The following is a 25,758-nucleotide window of genomic DNA, read 5'->3' on the forward strand; positions in this document are numbered from 1 at the left end:
ATGAGATTTTGCCTTGGGAGAAGCATGGGGTTAATTTGTCTGCCTGCCCCTACTCCCATGCGGGATGCTTGCCTGGTTTTGAAAAAGAGTATAGTGAAAGGGTAGGTGGGTACAAAACTAGGGTACTGAAAATATGGAAAGGGGAAAACACTTGGCTAAACCAAGTTTTCTTTGTTCTCCTTTTGAGGGATTTTTAAGTATTAAAACAATGCTTTCCTTCCTCCCCCCTTATCCCCTCCCCCCAAAACAAAAACCAAACTGCAACTTGCAATGAGTCTCCATCCTGCACCAATTGGATCTTGCTCTGCAAAATGCCGGAGGGCTCCTGGAGCTCATCTGCGTAACAGGGGTCAGATTTCCATCTATTGGACGTGGAATGGGTGGGGGTGTCCTCCCACTTTATCCCAAATACACAAGTCTCCTCTTTCACATGATTTTATTGTGGACAAAGCTGTAAAAAGCTTTCTTCCACATCTGCAAGACTTCTCAGTGCCAGCTGTCCCAAATTCCTGGGAAAAGCCAGGCTTTTTAGCTTTGAGTCACTTATGCACCGCTATCCTCTTGACTGGAAAGGTGGGAGCCAGGGCTTTTCCTGCTCCTGGCAGCAGGAAGACCTGTCAGAACATCCAACAAAAGCATTTATCACACGTGGTGCAAGTAACCCACGATGGGGGTCCTCAGCTCCTTTCTGCTGGGGGAGGTGCTATGGCAGTCATTTCCAATGGCAGAAAATGGGAAATGTTGTTATGGGAAAAGATAATTGTTCTGGGACCCTGTCCCAATGGAGTTGAGAGCTCCAAAAAGGAGACCAAAGAGGATGTAGGTAACTGTGTTTGAATTAACTTCTTAAACCTTCAGAGTTTTATGAAGGACAGTGACTCTTAAAACCTCCAACATTTTCTTTAATTGTCCTCAAATTTGTGGTTTTGACTTGCTGTCCAACGTCCAAGGATTGGTCCATTTTCTAGCATGAGGGAAATCTTGGCATTTTAAAGGAAAGCTGTTGGGTTTTGGGTGATACCCTTGGCAATGCTGCTGTTGCTCCAGTTTCATGATTTCTTGGAAAGAGCATGTCTATGCACTGTCTTGTGGATTATTTAAGTTGTCAGCACTAAGCTGTCCTACAAAACTTTGGTTTTAGAGCAGAAACGAAAAATAGAGGATGCTTTAATGAGTTAGTTCAAGGAAAACAGATTATTTACTTAGGCTCTTCTCACATCCAGAAGTGTGGTGTAGTTACAGCATCTGATTTTTTTAAACCCCTGTGATTTAGCTCCATTTCTATTGAAGACAGCCATTATGTTTTAAACTACAAGGTATACCACATCTCATCCAGGCTCCTCACAGGTCTTGGGAATGGCAGTGATCCAGGGAAGTATTTTGGTTGAAATCAGAAGGTAGCCAATAACCTGAGCCAAGAAGATTTTAGAGAGAGAGAGAGAGTGAGTGTGTGTGTCTATTCCGAAAGGTCTGTCATACCTTTTTCTCAATTTCCCAGTTTCTAGCTTGGAGGCACTATTGTGCCAATTTGGAAGCCACTAGCACATAAAGAATTTGGATTATTTTGAAGCTGCTGAAACACATTAGTATTTAGACACTAGCAGAATTTTACATCTGAGTAGAAGCAAGGGAATACTGAAAAGTTGAAACATGATAAACATTAATTCAGTTGCTAAATTACACTTGCTCTGGTTGTACTAGAACTCCTTTTGTTTGCATAAATATTCTCGGAAATTAGTTTACCAGAAAGAATGTTTGCAGTAATAAGAATTTTTAAGTCAGCAGAAGATGCTTTGCTTTCTTCTCCACCCTCTCCTTTCTTTTATATTTGCAGCTGTGATATTTTGCATGTGCAGCTTCATTTTTGAAATTAGCCTCCTCCAGTCAAGACATGGCAATGTGTTACATGATGCACTGTCTTTCTGCAGTCAAAGCAGACGTACAAAATTCAAGTATCACCTTTGGAATGGGGACAGAGAGGGAGGGAGGGAAAAAGTTTGATCACGAATTTTTAAATCTGGAAGTATCCGTGGAAATATTTTGGCAAATAGTTTACAATATGAAGTGCATTAAAAGGCAGCAACAGTATCTTGGCAAGCAGTGGTTGAGAAGGAAATGATGATAAATTAATGGGCTTGGTTGTTCATTATTAGTTGTTTATTTAGCTTGTCCTCTAACACAGTTGCTACAAAAGAGCCTATGCTGATTCTCAGATACGCTTATGTATGTAAGTGCCAGTGTTAATTTTTTGTTGGAAATCTAACTCCTGAAGCAGTTTCACAGCATGCCAGTGTGCTAGCAAATTACTTAATCAGATCAGGTAAAGTGCCAAAATATGAGGCACCAAACCAGTTGGGTGCATATCTGATGAGATGTGTTAATCTGTGGTGTAAGATAAGCTGCCTTTCAAATAGGGTCACATTTGGATGTGGTACATCAAGTTGTGTAAGATGCATTCCCTTGCTCTGGCATACACTAGCCTACAAGTGTTTGCATGAACTTAACCCTTGTCTGGATAAAACAAAGCTGTGATATTGTGGTGAGTATAGTCTGTTGCTCCAAGACAGGCATGAGACTTGGTATTCTACCCATTTTAAAAAAGTTTTGTTTCCCTTTTCCTGCATTTACCTTCAGCTACACAGAATCTGCCCTGTTACAGCTTACATGCTTTTTCTTGTTGCATTTATTCAAGAGGCTCTAATTCCTAATATTAGGTACTTATGTTTACTGTCTGGCCATCAAAATTACCCAGAGGAATATTTTCCTTTGGAAAGGAAACTTTTCTGGTGGTGTAAGTTAAAATTTTCCATGGGTAATGCCATTCTTTCCAACAAAATGCTCAGCTAAAAATCCAATTTTCAATATTCATAGAGTCATTATTCATGGAACAAATGTATGCATAGAATTGTTAAGGTTGGAAAAGACCTTTAAGATCATCAAGTCCAACCAGTCTTATCTTATTGATGAGTCATCATCGTACTTTCAGCTCCTCACCCTGTAAGCTGCAGCAGTGCTAAATATATATGTAGAGGGAAGGTAAGTAGGCAGAAAAGAGCTTAAGTTAATATGTAGTTATCTAATTTACCTTGCCTTTTGCATCATTGCCTGATTTAGACCCAGAGTATTTAGTGGAGTGCTCGTTTCAATTCAGTGGTGGGCCATCATTTTAATAAGGCAAGGTCTAGGAGCCCTTACTACTTCATATTTTCCTTTATGAAGCAGAAACTTCTGCCCAGAAAATACTTCTCAGATTTTAGATATAGCATGAATATTCTTTTCTTGGCCACTGGTTGGCCCTTTGTAATCCAACCTGTACAGCATTAAACATTAGGAAACACTTTTAAAAACAACCTAACCACAAAAAACCTTATTCTCACAGTGGGTCCTCTGTCCCAGTGATCCAAAAAGCAAGGTAGTCATGTTAATGACACTAAAGTGGTCACTTGAGTCTCATTACTAAAACCAAGGGGTTGTTCATAATATAAAGGTATTTTCCAAAAACTGTTTTAGAACCCAGAAAGAAAATGGTGGGACCTTGTTTTGGGTGCCTTGCTCTGTTGATAGCTCTGAAGTCAGCTTTGAAGTGAAAGTCTTCTCCCTAGGCCATCCTTATTCATGTCAGACAGAATTTTTGGTGTTCCCAATGATATTTTTGGAAAGGTGAATGCCGTGTTAGACAATCTGACTAGTTACTAGATTCATTGGCAGAACTCCACTTATTTGCTGTGGATTTTGTGCTGATCCAGGAACTACACTGTGCTTGTGTGGGAACAGCAAGGAGGATAAACCCTTGATTTCGTTGCTGAAACCTGAGCATGGGTCTGTCAGTGCAGCAGGCTGTAAGCCCCAGAGGGCTGTTAGCTGCAGTTGGGGTTGGAATAATTCTGATGCTGGTAATAACCCAAACCTTAGGATTCTTACGAATAAAATGTAATTTTAGTAATGTTTTCATAAACAGCAGTAACGGTGGCATTTTAGTAAACAGTGACACTACTTGCATCAAAATTGCACCACATTGGCTTTTAGATTTCTCCACCTGTCTGTATGAATAGGATTTTCAATGTCGAGGCACACAGACAGCTGCTGCTAATTGTTTTTTTTTTCTCCCTGTGTAGATAGTGTTGGCAAATCTGCAGCCATCAAGGCTGGTTTCTGATGTAAAATGGTACCTGACCTACTGGCTTTGGTGCTACAAAAGGAGCAGCTTTAATTACTAATGGTTGTGTTTTAGTTTTGTACTTGTTGATGTACAAAATGTCATTTTAGAGCTATGTAACCTCTGGTTCACTTCCACCAGCGATGGTACCCTGGCTGCAATTATTTTCAAAATAATTTGTGTTCCTTGGTGGCAGCTTGCAATCCTGCCTGCTTGTCTCTCAGATAATTAGCAAGGGTCCGGTCCTCCAGGTCCCTGTGCCCCCAAGTCTCACTGGTACCCCACATCTTGGAGGGCTATCCTGCATGAAAGCGAAATTGTGCTTACAAATCCCACTTGATTTATTTCTAGGACTGTTCCCTCCCTTGCATTAGGTAGGTGTATATATCTAGAAATTCATGGAATCAGTTTTGTTCTCTAACCCCTGGTAAGCTAGAGGGTTTATCTGGAGGTTGAGTCGAGGCATGCTGCTTCTCTTCCTGTTTATGAACAAAAGGATAAGGCTGATGTGCCTGCCTGGTGCCGTTTTGCTGGGCTGAGTTTGGTCAGAATGATCCAACCTCATGCCAGACCTTAAAAGGGTTAAAAATGTTAATGGTGCCGTTAAAAATCCAGCTTGCCAATGAGCTATTTTGTGCAAATGGTATAAATATCAGATACACTTGTGTGGCTCATTTGCAAGCATTCTTTTTGACTTCTTTCACACAACTGGTGTTTTTGTGTTTAATTTAACAAGAAATGAGTAGTAAATGAAAGCTGCTGCCTGAAATCCCACTGTGAGCGTGTTTTGCACTTGGCTCCCCAGTGAAAAGGCAATTTGTGAAATTATGTGATAGAGTAATTAGATGAAGCCGGGGCTTGTGATTGTTGCCATGCTTATGTGGTAAAGGTTTGCTGGGGAAAAAAAAAAACAACACAGATTATTACCCTGGCAAGTTGGCTCAAAGCTTCTTCATTTATTTGTAAACAGAATATTTAGTGACCGCATAGGAAGTAGCTGTAATCACCAGCTCGTAAAGAAACCACAGCAGAGCTTTTGGAATTTTACAGAGTGCTCATGTAAAATTTAAGCTGGGAGGCAGAATCCCTGTTAATGTAATTAGGATCTAATTTACCACCCTTTGCACACAGATGTAATAATGTCTAGATATTTATTCTATCTTTAAGCACATTACATATACCTCAGTGCAGCAGTTACTGAACAGAAACAGGTGTGAGCACTTTCTGGATTCATTTTTACACTGTAAACACACAGCGATTTAAAGGGAAATATTTACCAAAAAAAAAAAAAAAAGGGGAAAGAATGTCTGCAAATGAGGCAGTAATGGACAGTTGCCCTTTATGTACTGATGGATTTCTCAATGGTTAAGTAAATTAAAGCAAATGCTAGAAAAATCAATAGGCTTGCAGAGTCTTGGTTGTGCCTCATAGACTTCAGGACAGAATGACAGATGTGGTGCATATGACCCATTTAAGTATTAATGCTTGGGAAATTGCCTCTGCGTGCAAGGTTATAGGCCTAGAAATATTGTTATATTAAATTACAGACAATGATATTTTTAAGTATATATGGAATTTATACGTTTCAGTTTAGTTGCTCTTCAGCATTACATTTGTCCTGGAAGATTAGTTGCAGAGTTGTTTCTCTGGAATGGTAAATCAGGTTTAAAAAATGTTTGAACAGTGAATTGTCTTTCCAGGGCTGCTGCAGATCAGCGAGCATGTTGCACACTGTGGGGGGACAGTGATCGTGTTAAATAAGAGTCACATAGCCAATGTGTTCACTAGCAAATGTAGCATGTAAGCGAGACTAAATTAAATATCATTAAAAGGCAGCTTTTGAAACAGTGGAAACATAGGGTTGCTGTTAAATTGGGGTATTCTGTATGACTAAACGCTAAAGTAAAATCCAAAGTGCGCCATCAAGATGAGCTAAGCAAGGTAACCACCAAGATGGATCTTTAACATCTTCCCCACGTGCTGCAATTAGAAGGGGTGAGTTTGTATGGGCAGGATGAGTAAAAACTAATCCCACAAAGAAATTCTCCTGAAATGGAGATGTTACAATTAATCCAAGCAGGCAGACGAGCTCTAGATGAGATAGTGTTTGCCATCTCTGATTTCTGTCATTTCTTGCTGTATTTCCACCCAGGCAGCACGGAAGTAGACCAAGTTAATTGTCTCTTTGTGGCATCTCTGGCAGGAAGAGCGTGAAAATAGCTGGGACCCTGATTTTGGTGTTGGCGTGAAGGCAGAGCAGTGTGTTGGCCGTGCTTGCTGTCGGTGACAGCCCAGCATACCTTGCCAGTTATCCTGACTTCACCCCAAACACCTGTTTCTGTGAAGGGAGCAGCGGATGCATTTTATATACAACTGCCATGTTTAATATTAGAAAGGAGCTTTAGACTTTGTCAGTACCACTGCTATTCCTTGCTAACGCCATTACATAGGAAGTGTTGTTGTTTTCCTCTCAAACATTAATTTTCATGTTTTACTTCCATTTATTCATTAGATTTTTTCCCTTTTTTTGGTTTTTTGGGTTTTTTTGAGGTTTTTTGTTATGTTTTTTTTTGTTTGTTTGTTTGGGGTTTTTTTGTTTTGTTTTTTTTTGTTTGAGTTTTTTTTGTTTGTTTGTTTATTGTGTTCGATTATCTCTGATATTTGATGTTCGGGTATCACTGCCTCCCTTCTGGCTCTCTGTTTTTAGACTTTTCTTTTTTCCTAAAGCATGAAAACAATGTGGAATAAAGCAAAACCATCTCCAGGGGGTGTTAGGGCTGCACACTGCTACTGGGAGTGCCAGTGAAACGATGACATTGTGGAGGGGCAGATTATTACTTTTGGGCCTGCTGAGGACCTATTTGTGTATTGAGGCTGGATGAGAGCGGCTGGTGCTGAGGGCTGTCAGGCCAGGGCTGAGTGATGACAGACCCTTGTCATTTGCCCACGTTCAGCTTCATTGCTATGGTGACAATATGTGGTGATGAAAGTGGCCGCTGAGGGTTGGACAGCATCCTCCATGGTTGCTGTAGCCGACAGCATCTTTGCAACAGCGTGTTTGAGCTGCTGATGGCCCTCGGTGTCAGAGCAGCATCAAATCTCTAATGACAGAAACTCTCCACAGGTTTTTGGGTCCACAGGGATAATGCTCATGGCACCATCACCAGTCTCAGCAACTTCTTGCATCAGTGACAGAAATTGTCTTTACGTGTTTTAGTCCTTTTTCTGTGCCTCGTGGTGGATTTCCCTGATTTATTTTGTGTGACATACAAGCTAGGTAAGCTGACGCTTACCTGCAAAGCAGCACGGGGTGGCCGTGGTCCTCCTCCTGCCACATGCAAGGCAAACACATTAATCAGCATACAGGCAATGGCTGCTTTCGTTAAATATACGTGTGAGGGGCCCTGCTGAACGGGCTCTTTTGTTCCCGACCAAACCAGAAGGATCAAAGGTCAGCAGGAACCCAGAAGTCATCAGTCAGGGAGGGTTTTGCTGAATCCCGGGCTTGTCAGCTCCATAGTCACCCCTGGCAACTTGGGCTGCCGCCTGCTTGCCTTCCCCACTGCCTGGCGCAGAAGTGGAGCATCCAGTCTCTCAGTTGCTGCAAAAAGATGCTGGCATAAAGTCGGCATTTGAAATACAGTCTGAGCATTGCCCTGCTCCTCTTTGGTATCCAAGTTATTTGAGAGTGAGATTACAAAAGTGTTAAGTTGGCTTTGTAGAGATCTTTTTGCTGCGTTCATCTTTAGGATGCGTTTTAAGGCTGCAAATTCATTTTTGGTTTAGTGGCAAATGGCAACCCGGAAAGAAGCAGCAGCACACTGCCAAAATGTGCTTCAATGTTTCTGTATATAAAAGTTCCCTTCTAAAAAATCTTCTGCTATGGCATTTATTTCCTTTGAGCATATCGATTTATTTTCCCTCCCCTCCCTGTGATGTTAAAGTACATTTGGCAGTAATCAGTTTATCCTTATTAGAAGCTGTGGTAAAAGGCAGAGTTGCTGAGTCAATTCACTCCATTTACTTCCCCTATTGAGCCTTAATGTGTCCCAGTCCCCACCCCTTACAGCGAAAACATCATCAATTATCGGGCTGACAGGAGCCTGGGACTCAGTGTAAGTTGCTCCTTGGGGTTATTCATCTTGCACCAAGAAAACCGGCACTCAGCAATATTCATGACTTCCCCCTACCTAAAATTATTAAGTAAACAGTGAGGTGAATTATCAGATGGGTAAAAAGGGGGAAAACTGAGTTTGAATATGTTGGAGGCAACTTTGGGCTCATATGGCAGGAGAAATAAAGCCATCAGCCAACATGCAAGCTCCCCACCACTGTTTAATATTGCTGCTGAAGCTGGAGGGAGGCTCAGTTATCCTTCAGCCAGACATCTTACTGCTTCTCATAGCTTGACCTACAAGAGCTTTTCTATTTTGGCACCTGGGCTGGAAAAGCAGCTTCGGCCCTGGAAAAGCAGCTTCAGCACTGATGCAGCAGAGATGTGCTGGCTTCCCAACTCTCTGTCAGCTTCTTAAGGAAATGCATTTAAAACACTTCTCAGTTTAGTCCAGTTTGATCCCATGATATTTGTATTTATTCCAAACATCCTGAATCCCCTCCGGTGGAAAATGATTTATAATGGGAACCTATCCCCACTTTGAATTTTTTGAGTGTTTTTAGAGCTTTTTTAGAAAATGTGATATGGTAAAGTCTTTTTCTCTAAAACATCAATAATTAAAAAAGCATGGAATAGAATGTGCTTTATTACCATTACCACCCCTTCCTACAAAACAAAGCAAAAAAAAAAAAGCCTATCCAGCCAAGCGAATCCGGACACAAAAACCTCAAACTTTGGGCTTATTTAAATTTTCAAAGTACTCTTAAAAAAGAAAGAGGCTCTGCTTTCCTTTACCTAAAAAATATAATGCAATCATGATAAGGGAGGAGAAATTCCCTTAGCCATATACCTGTTTTGTTTTTACGCCTGGTGCTGTGGTTAGATGGTTGTCTAAATAAACAGAGATTAGATGGAAGGCTTTATCTCAAAGCTGGCACTGGTTATCACACTGCTTCCTCCCACTCCCTCCCTCTGATTGTGAGTTGTATAAGAAGACTTAGCAAGCATAACTTAGAGCTGATAACCTTTGAATGTTAGTTCAAGGAAGCTGTGCCATAGTAACAACAACAAAAAGAGAAATTATGCAAACTCTGTCACAGACTATTCAAACAACTGGCAATTTGACCCTAATTCTGATTTAAAAGAAAAAGTATTTGGTAAGTTTTTTTGCTCCTAGAGTTCTATTTGAATTTAGCGTGATCAATAATATTGATATTTGAGCAGTAGTTAAAAAAAAAAAATCCAGGAATAAACTCGAGTTTATTCTTCAAAATTTCTCTCATTTGGGGGTCTTACTTTAAAATTGCTTTGACAAAAGGAACCTGTAACGTTTCATTTGGCCAAATTGCTCCAACCCTGCAGTTGAGGGATGAATTGATCTTGATACAGCCCTGGAAGAAGACACGGTTGACATTTGTGTTTGATGGTAAATTTTATATATATATATACAAAGAGAGGCTGCCAGGTGATAGGCAGCTTCTGTCTCTCCATGAAAGTAAACAAGAAAAGTCCTCATGGTTCTGCACAGCTGTGAAATCAAAATACGCCTTTTCTAAGTGTATCTTGGCATGCTGATGGGCAGCATACAACATGCAAAGAGGAGGAGAAGGATCTTTGGGGGTCTTCGCAACATGCCATCCATGAAACAAAACAACAAACCAGCAAAACCACAGCCAGGGAGAGGCAGGAGGGGGAAGGCGTCCATGCGCTACCGCGAGGCAATGTCATCATGATGTTGGGAAGCCAACTCACAGCGAGCGGGTGAGCGCGGGCATCTCTGCCCTTGTCGTTCGGATTACCGCAGTGCCACGCGCCCAGTTACACAATGCGTAAAGGCGAGGGTTATTTCTAGGACAGATAATTGAACATTAATACTCGTTGACATTGTCGTAGGAATGATATGTCAAGCTGACAGGGCCTATGTGCTTGCATCTGCTGATCGGCTGCAGACAAAGGGGATGTTTGGCAGATTAGACCTGGGGCCTCGCCACTGCCGAGCCAGGGATGATACAGCCATTAATCATGAGCTGCCATCTTGGGCTGCCTTCCCAAAAACAGTGGGTCCCTGCTTTTGGGGGTGGAGGGCATGGTTCGCAAAACTACATTGACCCCCATACATGTATGCACACCTCTGCGTGCACAAAGATTTATGTACACATATAAAACATCTTAAAGAAGAGCATCCTTGATGCTGCATATGCATGAGTGCCGCTGTTGTCTGAAGCAACTGTTTTCAATCTACTAAAGTGAGAATAAAAGGAAGCGGAATGGACGAGAAGTTCTTCTGAAGCATTGAGAGCATGATCAAGTTTGATGAGGTGTTTCTGATTTTCCCTATCATAGGAAGTAAATGACATAAAAATGGTAGCAGAGCTAGCTTTGTTTTTTTTCTAGCATGTGTTTTGTCTCTCTCCTTCTGGATGTCAACAGACCCTTCAAGGCAAGGGTGCTGTAGATAAAGTAGTTACATTGCAATCACTCTTGTCCCCTTCCAGCCAAAATCCTGCAAATGGTGCCTTTCAATATAATTTCATAAAAAATCTTCAGCGTTCCTACAGCCAAGCTTTGCTGCACAAGTTCAGAGGCATGAGAAGCAGATGGAAAACAATTGCAGAGGCCTCTGACACTGGAGTCAGTTCTACTTTCTTAAAATAGGACTAAAAATCATGTTTGTAATGTCTTGCGTATAGTTTGGCTCTGCATAAAATGCTACAAAATAGGGCCCTTGAGAGCATCCATTATCACATTTTGGTTAACATCACAGATTTTAAAAATCCCAGTTGTACTGAAGCCATGAAATAAAGCTTTCATCTGTAAAGATCTAGTTTCTCTTTGTTATTAAAATAAACTAAGCCATTAAACAAAATATATGCATGTAATAGTAATGTTCATAATCTCCTATCATCAAAATGATAAAATCAACTTTTTTTTTAATTGGAGAAGTCATCTTAAAGAGGTTCCTGTATAGAACAAGATCAAATGTGCCTAGTTGCTCTTTCTTACTTTGTAACTTGTTAGTGGTGACATTTTTTTGGTCTTTAACTACTTTCATTTAGGTCTTTCTAAAATAAATGAGTCTTGTTCAGAAAGGAGGGAAAAGCAGAGGGGGATTTTTGAGCTTGAATTGGAAAGATTAATTGATTGGATCTTGTTACTGTTCTTGTGAATTGTTAATGGCTGTCACATCATAAATGTGCTGAAAGTAACGTGCCATCTCCATGCTTTTGCTTCCAAATATGTGGATTGTCTCTTTAATGGTGGTTTCTGTGAAGGCATCTGCAAGTGTGTGGTGCTTGATGTGCTCAGGCCTTGAAAGAAACCAGGCAAGAAAGGGATGCTCAGGCTGGGGATGGGGTGGGCACTGGCTGCTTATAGTTGACTCTATTTGGATTTTTGGAAAACTCCTTCCAAAAAACCACTGTCCTGGCCTCATCCGTTCATCATCCTGTAGAAGGTGCCCAGCGAAGGTCTCACCTTGCAAAGCTGAGGACATATCCTTTAGGCAGCCCAGTCTTTGGCCACGTCTCTGCAGCTGAGTGCCAGAGCTAAAGTTACGCATGTGAAGACAGGTTTTACCATTTCAGGGCTCATCCCCAAGTGTTGGCCGGGCAATACCAGCCCCTGGGAAATACCTCACACCATGAATATTTCACAGAAATGCAAAGCTTGGTTCCACCAACCCTCTGTGGGGGAGGATACAGTTAGGTCTTTGGAAGCTTTTGACATCCAAGTGAAATTGGTAGAGACCTGCATTGAATATGGGGGAAAAGAATATTTTTTGTGAGGGAGTCCTTTTGGTCCAAGAACTTTGCCAGGAGGGAAGAGTCACATCCTGGTCCAAGCCTTTTTAATGACATTTTTATAATGATGAGAATAAACACATAGTGAATTTCTGGGAAAACACATGTTAATTTAGGGTTGAATCTGGAGATTTGGAGAATTGTGATGTGCCTTTTCCCAACTCTCAGGAGACCTAAATCAACTTTTTTTGGTGTGTATTCTTGTGCATATAAATATCATCCTGGGAGCACGTTTATTTTTTATTTATTCTGAAATTGGTTAGCATCAGACTCGTTTCTTTGCAAAGCTGGGTACATAGTTAATTAGAGGAGTTGTTTTCTTTTGGAAACTTCTCAGTTCATCTCTCAGAGTTAAATTTTAAGGCCAGGCTGGTCAGAAATTGCATTTCTGTACAGGCCTGTACCCTGAAGCCAGTCAAAGGGATTTCACACACTAAATGGATGTAGATAAATGAATTCTCTAGCCAGAAAGCAGAATTGCTTAGTCAAGTTTACTGAGTTAAAACTTTTCTGTATTATTCATATATGCGATTGCACTGAACTTGGGTTATTTTAGCAGAAGAGAACTCATTAGACCTAAGGAATGAAGGAGGAATTTATGAGAGAATGTCATTTTAAAGGTAAAAATTATGGAGAGTGAACTTACAGGGAGGTAAAAGCTGGGATGGATAAAATGAGAGCTCCTGAAATAGCTGGTTAGGTGCTGGAAAGTGAAGCCCAGCTCTAGCCCAGGTAAATTGCATTTGATTTTCAACTTCAGATCTGTATGCACTCTTCTTTGCAGATGTTGAATTGATAATGCCTGTGTGTTAAAGAATTCTGATTGTTTCTTTTGCCACCTTAGCAGCTTATGAAAATGCAAGTAGCCCTGCCTAATGAATATTAATAAGAGTGATAGCTGGATAACACACAAGCCTGTGGCTCTTTGGAGCTTGGATGGGGTTAGTTGGAGGATTGTTGTGACTGGGAATTTACATGCTTTTTAAGAATAAACTTCCTGAAAGCTTTTACATTCTCCTTTAAAAGTTGATGTTTGTTCACAGTACCGTGCTCATGTATGCATGGGGATTTTTCCCCCTTTCCCTTTCTAGATACATGTGAGATTAGTACTACAGATGGCATGTCCATGTTTTTTAAAACAAGGCAATTTATTAGATGAGAAGAGAAGGAGGCCCCATCTCTTAAATTTACTTCAGTCCAGGGTTAATTGTATCAATAGCAATGGGTTTTTTTTATTTTGCTTGTTTATTTTTGCCTTTTCCCACACCCCATTCTCCCAGGCAGCTGTGGCAGTTATTAGCGGGGCAGGGAAATGACACTGATGAATTCTGCATCTCCAAATGTCCTAGGAGGCTTTAAAGCCCATTTCATGCAGTTAGTTAATTGGGCGGCTCGTTAGGCCCATTGCCGGACCTCACACGTAGCAGTCTAATAGCAGGGATAGTTGTGGAGTGGCTGGAGGATGGGAGGGCTCCAAGGACCTGGCTCTTCAGCTGGAGCCCCATGGGCTGCATGGAGCTGGTTGGAGCTCCCAGCGATGCCAAGCGGTGCTGGGGCTCAGTGGTGACACTGGCAATATCCCTCTGTTTTCGCCAGTGCTGTTCTCCAGCTCGGCTGGAGCAATCCTCTCCAGACCTCTGTTTACTCATTTGTAAAAATACCTATTACCAACTTTTCATGGGTGTCATAGGTTCCATTTGATCTGCTCTTCTTCCCCCAGACTCTGTTCCCAAAACTGCTAATTATGCAAAAAAACAAGGTGCCCTTTTTAATGGATTCCTGCTCATTGTGAGCTGCAGGGGCAGACTTGAAAAGGAGGGTTAGAGTGGGTCAGAACTCAAAAGGCAAATAGAATCAGAGAGATATTTATTAATTATTAAAAGAAACTCACAATCTGGTCCTGATAGTAAGGACTGGTATGATGCTGCATGGGGTGGAGTTCTTTTTCAGTGTGGTGGTTTGGGGCTGGATACCCTTGGAGGGTTTAATGAAGGCTCAACGAGGGGATTTTATGAAGATTTGACGATTAAGATGCCTCTGTATTATCATTTCTGCCAAATACGTAAAAGGACTTACTGTGCATTCACTTTACAAGTAAACTTACTGTTTCTAAAGCTTTGAAACATGAGGGAGACGCCCACCTTCAAAACAGAAACACATGTATGCAGTGCATTTCTCCCTTTGCAAAAGGCCTTTTCTTTCCCTTCTCTTGTCATGACAAAAAGGCTTAATTTTTTTTAGCCAATATAAGGGGAGAGGGAAGAGGGGGAGAGTCATTAAAATGCAGTTCTTTCAATTATGTCCCGTTATTTGTCATCTTTATTGCTTTTCTATAGTTTTCATTGCACCTTTAATAGCACGCCTGGTCAGAAAAGGTGAGCTGGAATGTGAACGCACTTGGCTGTGCTGCTGTCAGTGCCTACGAGCTGTGCTCGAATCCCAGTCCCTGTAGATTTTAATGTCCCTGCAGACTGCTGGCAGCCTGCTTCCAGCTGTGGCAGGCATGATGCAGTGAATTGCTTTTCAATGTTCTTTACTCAAGTAAGCAGTAATTACAAGCTTAAAGAGGTTTAGTGGTCCAGTAAACTACATAATCACCCCTGAATTAGCCTGGGCTCATCAGTTGCAGTCCAGCAACCTCAAGACTGCTGTTTGTATGCAGGCTTTATCACGTAGCAACCTGAGCAGCAGGTGTGGAACAGCAAGAATCCCCCATAAACACAACTGTCTACTGGGGACAATGATCTCTAATGAGATGAGGCTACAGCATCACTGTAATTTAAGTGGGAAATTTAACGCCAGAGAATGTGCACGACTTCCAAGAGTCTCTGCTTCTTCAGAGAACAGCAGTGTTTTCTTGGCTTTTTTTTTTTCTTTTCTGTCCTTCTTTCTTTTTTTTCTTCCCAGATCTTTAAATGCATCTTCCTTTTTTTTTTTTTTTCATGAAGAACATATTGTGGTTTTGCTTATAAGTTGAGTGGTCTTTATTCTTCTACAAGGATATGTTGTGAATATTTAATGGTGGACAGGGCATCTGTTCAAGGACTTTCCATGCCAACAAAGCAGCATTGCAAAATAGCAGCTTTATCTTTTCATTTCCTTCCTCGGTGGTAGTTTTCTTTGTTGTTTGTTTTGTTTTCAAATAGAAAATGTAACCCTTCTCATCTTGGTGTTGAACCATTGGCACCTCTATGTGTTGGTTGCCTTGAACTCTCTTTGTATGATGGCTTGGTCCCTCCATAAAAAGGAGTTCAAGTTCCTGGGAGGAGGAATTCCCAGTTTGCTTGGTAGCTGCTCTTTAAGGGTGCTGCCACCTTGGGAAACCTGCTTAAAGCTCCTGCTCCATCCAAAAGTTTGAGGTTCATATTAGACATCTGGCTGAATATAGCAACCTTCTGATCACACAGGTGTGTAGAGTAGGGGATGAAGGCAAAGGGGAGTGTTTTTATCCCTCATTTCCAGGAGGAGTTCCTGAAGACAGCCTGGGAAAAAGAAGAAAAAGCACAAATAAAAGCTTTTGGCTTAACTCTATGGGATTACAACTGCTGGCTCTGGCGTTTCCCAGTGTAGAGTTATTTCCGAGCCCACCTGTTTAGAAAGTCATTTGAGGTAGATAAGGACAGTGACTTATTGCTGAGTAAAGGCTTCTGGTTTGGAGGTATTTACCTGGGCTAATCTGTCTTAGGCGGGCTCTAAAAACAACAGCAGTGCTTTTATGGAGTTATCAGGTAGTCGGGATTTCCTTTGGCATGCTGGTGATATTTTTTCTTCCTTCCCAAAAGCTGCTCACCTAGGGAAGGCTGGGGTTTGCCTTCCTACCTTTTCACAGCTGCTTGATAAAGATGTTGGCTTAACTGTAAAGCTGGGTTTCAAGGCTGTGAATTTTAGCTCTAAGCGGTTGCAGTCAGATGATGCATTTCCTCAGTTCCTTTGTTGTTACTTGGCTGTAGTGTTTCATAGCTTTGGCTGGGTGCTGCACTGAGGAGAATTTTGCTAATCTTTTGGATGCCATTTTTCTTTAAATCTCCCTGTCCTTTTTTAGTTTTAGGCTGTGAAAGAAAAGCAATAATTAATAACAATAGTAAAGAAAAATGGCAGAGGATGCAAAAGTGCATCACCTACGTCACATTAGCACAAATAGTCTTGATCCTAGAGTAAAAAAAATCCCTTCTTAAGTTTGTTAAGCAAAGTTAATACATATGTGCAAGCTGTGTGTGTATGTGTGTGTTTCTGTGTGCACATATGTACAGGCACCAAAGGAATGTTTAGCATGGGAAAAGCTCCACTCAATTACCCGAGTATGGTGTGGGAGTGTCTGCATAGACTCAGCTTGAACTGAAAACCAGTAGGAGCCAGAGTAAACTCCAAACACTGAGGTCTATCAGAGTGTCTCCAAAAGGAAATAGCAGAAACACCATTGCTTGGACTAGCTAAAACTCAACTGGAAAAGGCAGTGGGTAATAATATATGGTATGGAAGGAATAATATTGTAGCAGCCAGGAGATGGATTACATGAGTTAAAAGGTTTTTCCATTTTCTGACTTCTGTAATATCCTGTGCAAGGGATGATCTGAACTTTTTTTCCTTAATGAGTGCTCACATTATGAGTAATTTGATGGGGCCACCAGAGAAGTATTGGCAGCGCATCCCAAGCCATACCATGTCTCTCCATCAGCCTTGGAAAGGATATTTATGTTAGTGAGTGCCAAAACTTGTTCACAGACAACTCTTGCAAGAAAATTATTTACAAAAGGGCAAATGGGAAAAAAGGAGAAGCGCTTTTTTTTTTTTCCGGCGTAACATCTTCATTTAAAAGGGTCACTGTTGCCAGTACCTCTTTTCCCTCCTTGTAAACCCCCACAAAGGAAATGTCTCCTCTCTGCCTCTGCCTGCAAAACCACCCCAGCCCCTGTTTAATTAGGTTGGCTGTGAACACATGTTCAGATTTTAAAATTTCTAGGGTATTGTCTCTGCCTTTTACACCCTGCATTTGCCTTACAAGAGTCAGATTCTGTCTCCTTTCCTCACTTTTTATTTTTTGGCAGGGTTGCCAAAGCAGCCTGCAAACCCTTTTGTAAGGGACACGATAGGCAGTGTCTCAGAGCCCATTTCATAGGAATGGGCTGATGCAAAAGCCCAAAGCAGCAGCTTATTTGCCTCGCCATAGGGATACTGACAACTCAAAGGGATGCAACATCGAGTCACACTGCATATTTTGATGTATTTTTGACTTCAGAAGACCAAGCTCATCTGTTGATCTTGTGTTCATAGTTGGCAGTTCAATAACTGGCAGCACCAGGATTTATTAACAGTAATGTTACGAAAAAGGCCTTACCGTGGGGATATTAAACTATTACAATAAGTTGAGGAAATATTTTCTTTTGAAAGAGGAAAAAGCTGGCTTTGTCTGCAGCATGACCATGTCATGTGGACTAAGTTTTCTTGCTGTGCTGAAAAAGCAACAAGGAGCTTGAAGTGCTGAAGCCAGCTCACACTTCAATAGCATTATCAGGCTGACTCACTACTCTCAGCCAAGGAAAAGACTGTGCAAACTTTGCACAGGCTTTTTTTTCCTCCCAGCCTCAGAGATGCATTTCTAATAAACAGCTTTCCTTCTCAGTGTTTTAGTATTTCCTCCAATGTGCAAGCCAATCCCATGGGATAAACAGGATCGAGTTTGCAGCTTCCGAGTTGAATTTTTTTCTTCTCCCCCCTCCCGACCAGGTCACCTCAACTTGGCAACTTTTTACAGCCTTGCCTGAATATAAAGCAGGTCACAGGGATGGTCCATAAACCTATTCAGGCAGCCTGCAAAATAGGCAAGGGGGCTCCGCGTGTTCTCTTTATCGCTCCCTCTCAACATGCTGGTGGACGATGAAGAAGGAGGTTGCAATCTTATGACTTTATGGATAGTGATCCAACCATTTTTTTGCTACTTTTTGAGTGCAGAAACCCCTGTTATTCTTTAGGAGGCCAGAATGTGTGAGGATCTAGGACTCGACTGCTGTAAATTCAAGCTCTGTTCTTAGACTACACCATGCACTGCTTTTGTAATGCAAATGGAAGGCACAAAGTGTCCCTTTGATAATGTGCAGTCAGGAGACAAAAAAAGCATTCACTGCAACAGTAAAACTAATTCATAAAGCTGAGAGACAATAGGAAAGCATTATGGATATTAAAAAAATAGTAATTTCTCGTAGATCAACTTGATCATTAATGCAAACAGTTCAAATGCAAACCAGAAAGAAGCTGGGGACGGGAGAGACCCGAATTGCTGTGCTGACACCTTTGCTAACCCTGAACAAGTTTAGGTAAAGCAAGAATACAGAGTTCAGCATAAAGTCAATGTACAGTTTGTCACTGGATGGCAGATCCTTGGGCTTTATTCTGGATCCTGAGTTAGGCTGGGTTTCTCTTCAGAAACAAGGAAACCACAGTATTGGGATTTTTTTTCTTCTTGTATTTTGATGTTAGAAAACTGTTAATAAACACTCCTGGGGCATAAATTTTAAGGGGGTGATTTCATCACTTACCAGAGTTTAGCTCAAGGTCATCTCACCTTGGTGCCTTACACTGAGCTCCGGAGGAGGCGGAGGGCTGGAGGAAGAGGATGAAAGGGCATCCGAAATGGTTCTCGCGGCTCGGCCAGCCAAGCGGCGGCACTGCCACGATAAGGGCCATGCTGGATGGTTGCCACAGCCTCCTCCAAACGGAGCATGCAGCCTTTCTCTTGGGCACTGCTTCTGCCTCAGTGCTGTCCTGGAGCTGGTTGGCAGTCTTGGTGTTGAGCTGGTTTGGTGCCGTAAGGAATTAGTAATCTGGGGGGTGAGAAGGGTGAGCAGGATTATTTTCCCATTTTTCTGGCACCATTATGCACTGCTGTCTCAGAGGAGGAGGGGAGGCAGTGCTATTGATGCCGGGTTACAGATGAGATAAAGTCTGTTGCTGTCCTGGCATCCAGCATTTGCTGCCTGGGGTGGAAAATTTGAGGAAAGGAGTACATTTGGACAAGGTGTAGCATTAAGAGACAACCTTGGATGCTTTCCAGTTGTACCTAACAGAGACTTTACCCACCATCTGTAGTCAAAGGTGATTAAAAAAAAATCTTACTGTTTCTTTTGCTAAAAATGCTCTCAAGCTGCATTAAAAAATGGATTTTTATTAAGACTACTGCTCACTAAATACCATTCATAAAACAGTGGCGAGAAAATATGATGGAAAGTTAAATTTTTCTCTCTTTCTCTTTGATTTCTTTGTTACTGCTAAAATGACTGCTCTGACTCATATTTTGCATAGTTATTTTTACCTTTTCAAATGTTCCTTAACTGTTCATATTACCCTGGACAAATCCCCCAGGGATAATTTTCATTTGCATGCAGACTTTGATGGTGTTATTAAGCAATCACTTTCTGTACTAAGTCATTATTAAAAGTAATACCACAGAGCCTCAAAAACACATTAATGGTGCCAAACAATCCACATTTCAATGCTAGATTTATGGAAAGGGAAAAGCACAAGGTCTCATATCATTCAGTGGATGCTGCTGTATGGCTCTGTAGTAACAGCAGCAGGCTTGATCAGAAAATATCAGAGCCAAATTCAGAGCCCTTATCTGTTGTCAGCCTTAGTTCTTTAAATGCCCTTTTTTGGTTTTGTTTTTGTTTTTGTTTTTAACCTGCCTCCTTCCTATTTGTTTTTCCACTTGGATTTACCTTTTCCTCCATCCTTGGCAAGAAAGCCTGTCTGCAATCTTCCAGTATACACAAGCTGGGCTGGTTCTAGGAAGGAGGGTCAGCCTTCCCATCTGTAATCACTGTTTTATGGCTTTCACACGAGGTGTTAATGCAGATCAAATGGAAAACAGTCCAGCATGAGTGTTACAGCTTCTCATGCTGCCCTGCATACGGTCCCAATCGTTAATTCTGATTATAAGACCTAAAGGTAATTCTGTTTGCTCTCCTAATGCATTGCAGCTCTCCCAGTGGTCCGGTGTCTCTTTTCTCCAATTCCCATCTTGATCAATTGTTTGCAAATAATTAAGCTTTTAAGAGATAATGGTAGGAGCTAATGTACACAACAAAGTAAAGGTCTCAAGTCACTGTTTATTGAACAGTTTGCCTTGATAACAAAGTGATCCAGAGTGATAGGTACACTTGTCAGCTGAAGTCACAGCAGTGTTTTTAGTCATTCTTCCCTATGTATTTATATATTTCGTAAAATTATAGAATATCTCAAGTTGGAAGGAACCCATAAGGACCAAATCCATCTCTCTCCTCTTCACACAACTACCTTAAACAACCATTTGACTAAGATATGTTTTATATATGCTCATACAAATATAATCTATACACACACAATATATATCCATATCTATGTGCATTTGTCTTTATCTCTTCAAAGAGCCATTAGAAAGTTTTCAGAAGACACTGCTCATTCTTGCATAGGTGGAGTTAAGACCAACAGCAATGGTTTTGATTGAATTTCCTATTTCTTCATAAAATGGCATTTCTCAGGGTTTCCCTCTTTCTCTCTGTTGCAGTGTGATGTCTGCCTTTGCCTGTAGCACAGGCCTTCCAAGCCCTGTGGGTGGAGATGCAACAAGGCTTTGAATATTTTTATAGCAACCTAGCCTGTGGCACGCTGGTTCTTTGCCAAGTCATTTCTATTATTTTATTTTATTTTATTTTTAGTCTACATAGGAACAACTCATATGATCCGCAGAAAGCTTATATAATAATGTTGCTTAGTGTTTAAGATTACTTTAAAGCACACTGAATCATAGTTAAAAAGTCTGCTGCACTGTGACCCTTTAGCTTAGAGGGATTAGCTGTGTGAAATCCCAGGCTGTCATGTGATTATGGCAATTACGATTTATTATGAAATTAAAAGTTTATGCTTACTAGGATATGGGAAAAAAAATCAGATGACCTTAGACATACCACAATTTGAGGAATTTGTAATTCGGGACTTTTAAAGCAATTATTTTTACAGTGACAATATTATTCTGATGGCTAATTTTATCCAATCTTGTCTATTTAAAAAAAAATGTCCAGAACAATTGAAAATTGCTTAATGGAGACAGACTTCTCAATTCCAATAGCTAGAGGCTGTCTAGTAATTATTGCTTGCTGCATGAAATTAGACACAGTTTGTTCAATTACTTAAAATTAGATCACATGTAAGGTGGCAAAGCAAAATAAGAAAAAAAGAATAATTCTGTCCTTGCTTGATAGCAACGTAATGAAATGAGAAATAAGCTGTAAAGATGAATATGTTACAAATCATCTCTGTAGGGTTTGGTGTTTTTTTGTTGAAGGGAAGCGAAATGTTGTGTTCAGATTGACAGACGTAAGTATGACTGTTGTGGATGAATGTGTGTAGAAGGCAGACAGTAAAATACATGCTATATTTTTGCATGTGTAAAATGCAAATTACCCTTAAAAAAAAAAGAAGTCAAATCCTCTTCCTTCTGTTTTTCACTTTCCAATTCTGGAATTGTTTCATGTACACACAGAAAATAAAAGGAATGGTTTACAGGTGTGCAGGTCATCTGTGGGCCTCCTGTCAAGAGAACAGTACTTTTAAAAGAATTGAAAATTCCTCAACATTTTTGGCTGGTAAAAGATAAAAAGTCTTTTATGGAACCGATTGCCATGGTGGTGGGCTTTGAAATGGATGTATTGAGTTAAGAGAAGTTCCTGGAGTTAAAACAAAAATCCCTGTTTGGTAGTGTGAGGTGATACTTGCATGTAACATAGCCATGAGAAGTCAGACTATGCTGTTTACAAGAATATGTAAAATTTGCTAAATAGTTATAATGTCAAGAAGATTGTGGAATTTTACGAGGTTTTAAATTCCTGTGCTTTACAAGGGTTCAGTTTATGTCACATGTAATATTACTCTGAAGAATACATCCAGAGAATAAGGGAATATTTGAGGGGGGGAAAAAGGATGAATGTGTAACAGTAAATACTTTGTGACAAGCAACTGCTAAATGGTATTGGGATAGGACTAACCAATTATATCAAATGATCTTTATTGAAATGCTATTAAGCAGCTTGCAGCAATTCAGGTCTGAATCAGATATGTACTGAGATTTGGGCATCCAGGTTAGGAGCTGAACCAACTCCTCAAAACAGAATTTTTCCTTGAAACTGTTATATTTGCAGTATTTGGCCATTGTCTTTTGGGGCAGTGACATTTTTGCATAGATGGGAAGGACATAAAATATATTTCTACATTTCAGACTTGGTTGTGGTTTTTGCTGTTGATTTATTAAGCAATCTGTATTCATGCAGAAGCAAATTTTCTGAGAAAGCAAATCAAGTTCTCACAAGAAACTTACGATTGAATTATAACATTATCTTCAATTAAAGGAGTATTTATTTTCTGTCTCTTAGGATTAGCACAGCACAGCTATGCTAATGTCAGACAAAAATGTGCTGATTGTTGACCTTGCATTGGCCTGTGTTCAAAACACAGGCATTTGTTTGTGTTCAGGATGCTGATCTTATTTGCAAATTATGTTGGGGCACTGGCAAGTTTTACCTTCACTATCTCAGAAAACATCAGTGGGTTTTAGTTTTACAGAGAAGCGCTTTATCACATTCTTTGTTGTTCTGTTAAAAACAGAAAAAGGAGAAAAAATTAGATTATTTTACTCTAATTGGTCATTTGAGACAAGTGCAAAAAATTTTGAGCTAATGCAACAAATATCCTTCTCAAGTATCAAGGTACTGTCATTATCCTAAGCAGTTATTTCTCCACTTCACTAATCTTTATAATTAGCTTGTCTTTTACTGCCATTAATTAAGTGATGTAGTAGCCCATTAATAATTATAAAAGAGTGACACACCTCAGCATTTTCACCTTACAATAATAGATGTCATGCTTCTGTTTTGGTTTGGGTATTTTTTTTTGTTAATTTAAAATAAAAAAGTAGGCCAAAAAAGCACATTGTTTTAAATGTTTGTATTTATTTTGGTGTCTTATAGCACCCTTATCCTTCAGAAGAGCAGAAAAAGCAGTTGGCACAAGACACAGGGCTCACTATACTTCAAGTGAACAATTGGTAAGTAATTTTCCTTAGTGTTTCTATATGGCCACTGGCACCCTCTGGCTTTTCCTTTGTGATTTTGGGGACACACCTTGTCCTTGTTTTTCCCCTCTCCAGCAGTTTATTGATACAAAAGGGATATAACCAGGTGAGTGGTTTTAGGTGTAGAGAGTATGAGGTTTGCTACTGTATTTTAGTTTTCCATCATTCGGGCAGGTCTTAGTGTATTCATATTTGATACCAGTCCTCCTTCTGATTGAGGATGTTTTTCAATAGGAAGGCACATTCATTTGCAGAACATTGGTCTTGGAAGAGGTTCAGATGTTGGAGGCAAAATAGGGACAATTGGTCCCATTTCTGCTGAGCGTATTGTTATTTGGGGCTGCAGTCATACTTTTTATAGTGTTGTTAGAGGGGTTTTTCCTTTTGACTGACATTCATTTTGACTGACATCTCTTTATCAGTTTGTTTTCAAAATCCAGTTTATAAATAAACTTTGAGGACAATCTGGTTCTTTGCTGTTGAAGTACAGTGTGGAGCAATTTTATTTATTTGCTCCAGCTGAGGGTTGGTGGAACCCTGCTCTGTTACAGTAGTGATTCATTTGGAGGAAGTCAGGATCCGTGCTCTTTCTGCAGTGGATTTTGGGTTGCTAACTGTTCAGGGTATGGTGAAGGCAACCAGTGAAAATTGCTCATGATTTAAGTATCATACAGCAGCAAACCTCTTTAAAAAAAGTTTGATTTATTACCCTTTGATACTGCATCAAAATGTGGGTTCCTCCCACTATCCCAGAACAAGTGTCATACTTGAAGTGTATTGCAATCTAATACCTTGTAAAACTAAGTGTATCTAATTAATTGTCCTAATATTTTTAGATGAGTGTTTATGATGGGAAACCTTATCCTCTTTGAAGTAATACCCAGAAAATGGCCAAGGCAAACAGCAAGCCTGCTAGGGAAAAGGGAGGGAGGAATGCCAGCTTGCAGACAAAAGTTGGGGGTTTTTTTCCTGTTCAATAAGTGTCAGAGATTAATATTACTGAAGCTCTGATTACATGGCCTAATCCATTTTCGTGAATAAATTTGGTCTTGATGTCCATTGCACCTACATTAACAAACCCTCCTCTCTTAGGGAGCGTAGGAGCCTATGGGAGAGATTTCAGATATATTAAACCCCATTACAGAAAATGTAATTTCTGTCAATATAATCCCATGTATTCTTCAATTTAGTACTTTAGAGATAACAAGCTACTTACAATATATTTGCCTTCGGAGGATTAATTTACAAAGTGCACTATCTGGGAGACGCAGGCGGGCTCACATAAGCATAGCTTGTAAGGGTTATCAATTTCTGTGACCCCCACAGCAGCCCTTGGAGATCAATTTTTTGAAGCCCTTTAAGATGCTGAATAAAGGAAAATACCAAATACTTAGTGTATATAAAGTATGCTTCCAACATACTTACTTTAAAATGGAGGAATAAAAGGCATAAAACGTAAAATTTACATGTTGTAAGGTAGTGTAACCCCCTGTATTTTGGCTCAGCCAGAAAAAATTAGTGTTTGCTTCAACTTTACATCCTCCAGCCTTCATCCAGGTGTTACCCTAATTTATATGGCTGTCCTCCAGCTTAACAGTGGGTACTTTGGCCACTGAGAAGCTGTGGATACTCATCAGGGTCTTGTTTAACAATGGGGTGGAGAAAGGGCGTGTTGCTTCTGCAGGGTCTGGGAGTGCAGGATTCAACGTGGACAAATGTGTCAGTATGGGATGGTCCGTCAAAAATAAAATTTTCAAGATGATAAACATAAGATGGATTCAGCTAAAACTGGTGGAATTTCTCCAGAGTGACCTTCAGTAGGTTTTCTTTCAGTTTTCTTTCCAGAGTGTTTTTCGGTACCCATCTCTCCTCAAATATGAGGAGTTTTTACTTTGGCTTTGTGTCAGGTGTGCTCTTATAAGTTCCTTATGTGCAAGGAAAAAAAAAAAAGAGGTCAAAATACATTATAACTGAAGTCTTGTGGATGTAGGGCAGACTTCCTCTGCTTGAGCTACTTCAGTAATTCTGCTATACGATTGTATAAATTATTGAGACAATTCCCCTTCTCTCCCCTGAGGCACAAGGATTTAACACTATAGAGGCAGTGGGGCTTTCTTCAATCACAGGTAGTGGGCAGAGATGCCAAAATATGGCATTTCAGCCCCTGCTTTTTGTAATGGATGCTAAGGAACAAGGAGACTGTGAAACTGTTGCTGAGTGTGCAGGTTGCACAGGGAATACTCAGCCATGAGGTGACCAGTGAGCTGCTCATCCCCTCCCAAATCCTGAGGGCTAGGGAGCAACCTTCTCAAACATTTTGATGGATCCCTTTTCTTCTAAGGCAATGTACAGAAGGAACTCTTCCTATCTAAATATTTTGCTTCAGGGAAGAGCAAACATATAATTTCTGGTTAGTTTTGCCTTTCTTAAGCAGGCTCGTAAGTCATTCAGCCACAACTCACAAAAAAAATTTGCCTTCCTCCTTAGATTCTTCCAAACTTGTTAACACACATGTACATTTTTGTATTAATGATGAGTCATTGTAAATCACTGTTGCAGAGATTAAATAAAATGCTGAAGGGCAGGCTGG

General features: G+C 40.4%; 1 protein-coding gene and 1 long non-coding RNA gene across 4 annotated transcripts in view; one reads left to right on the top strand and one right to left on the bottom strand.

The window, feature by feature from the left end:
* Positions 1-25,758, top strand: part of MEIS1 (Meis homeobox 1) — a 107,041-nt gene that overhangs the window by 61,088 nt on the left and 20,195 nt on the right. For all 3 annotated transcript variants that reach the window (XM_088160974.1, XM_088160973.1, XM_088160972.1), the window contains exon 9: positions 23,065-23,141. In XM_088160974.1, the coding sequence (XP_088017100.1) occupies positions 23,065-23,141 (77 nt within the window). The remainder of the gene's footprint in view (positions 1-23,064; positions 23,142-25,758) is intronic.
* On the bottom strand, positions 13,920-19,180 carry LOC148224177 (uncharacterized). The gene is made up of 2 exons (XR_015802131.1): positions 18,604-19,180; positions 13,920-15,552 (listed from the first exon to the last, which is right to left on the bottom strand). It is a non-coding gene; the product is annotated as an uncharacterized LOC148224177 (long non-coding RNA).

The sequence above is a fragment of the Sturnus vulgaris genome, chromosome 3 (genome assembly GCF_052056855.1).
Source record: "Sturnus vulgaris isolate bStuVul1 chromosome 3, bStuVul1.hap1, whole genome shotgun sequence".
Classification (NCBI taxonomy): domain Eukaryota; kingdom Metazoa; phylum Chordata; class Aves; order Passeriformes; family Sturnidae; genus Sturnus; species Sturnus vulgaris.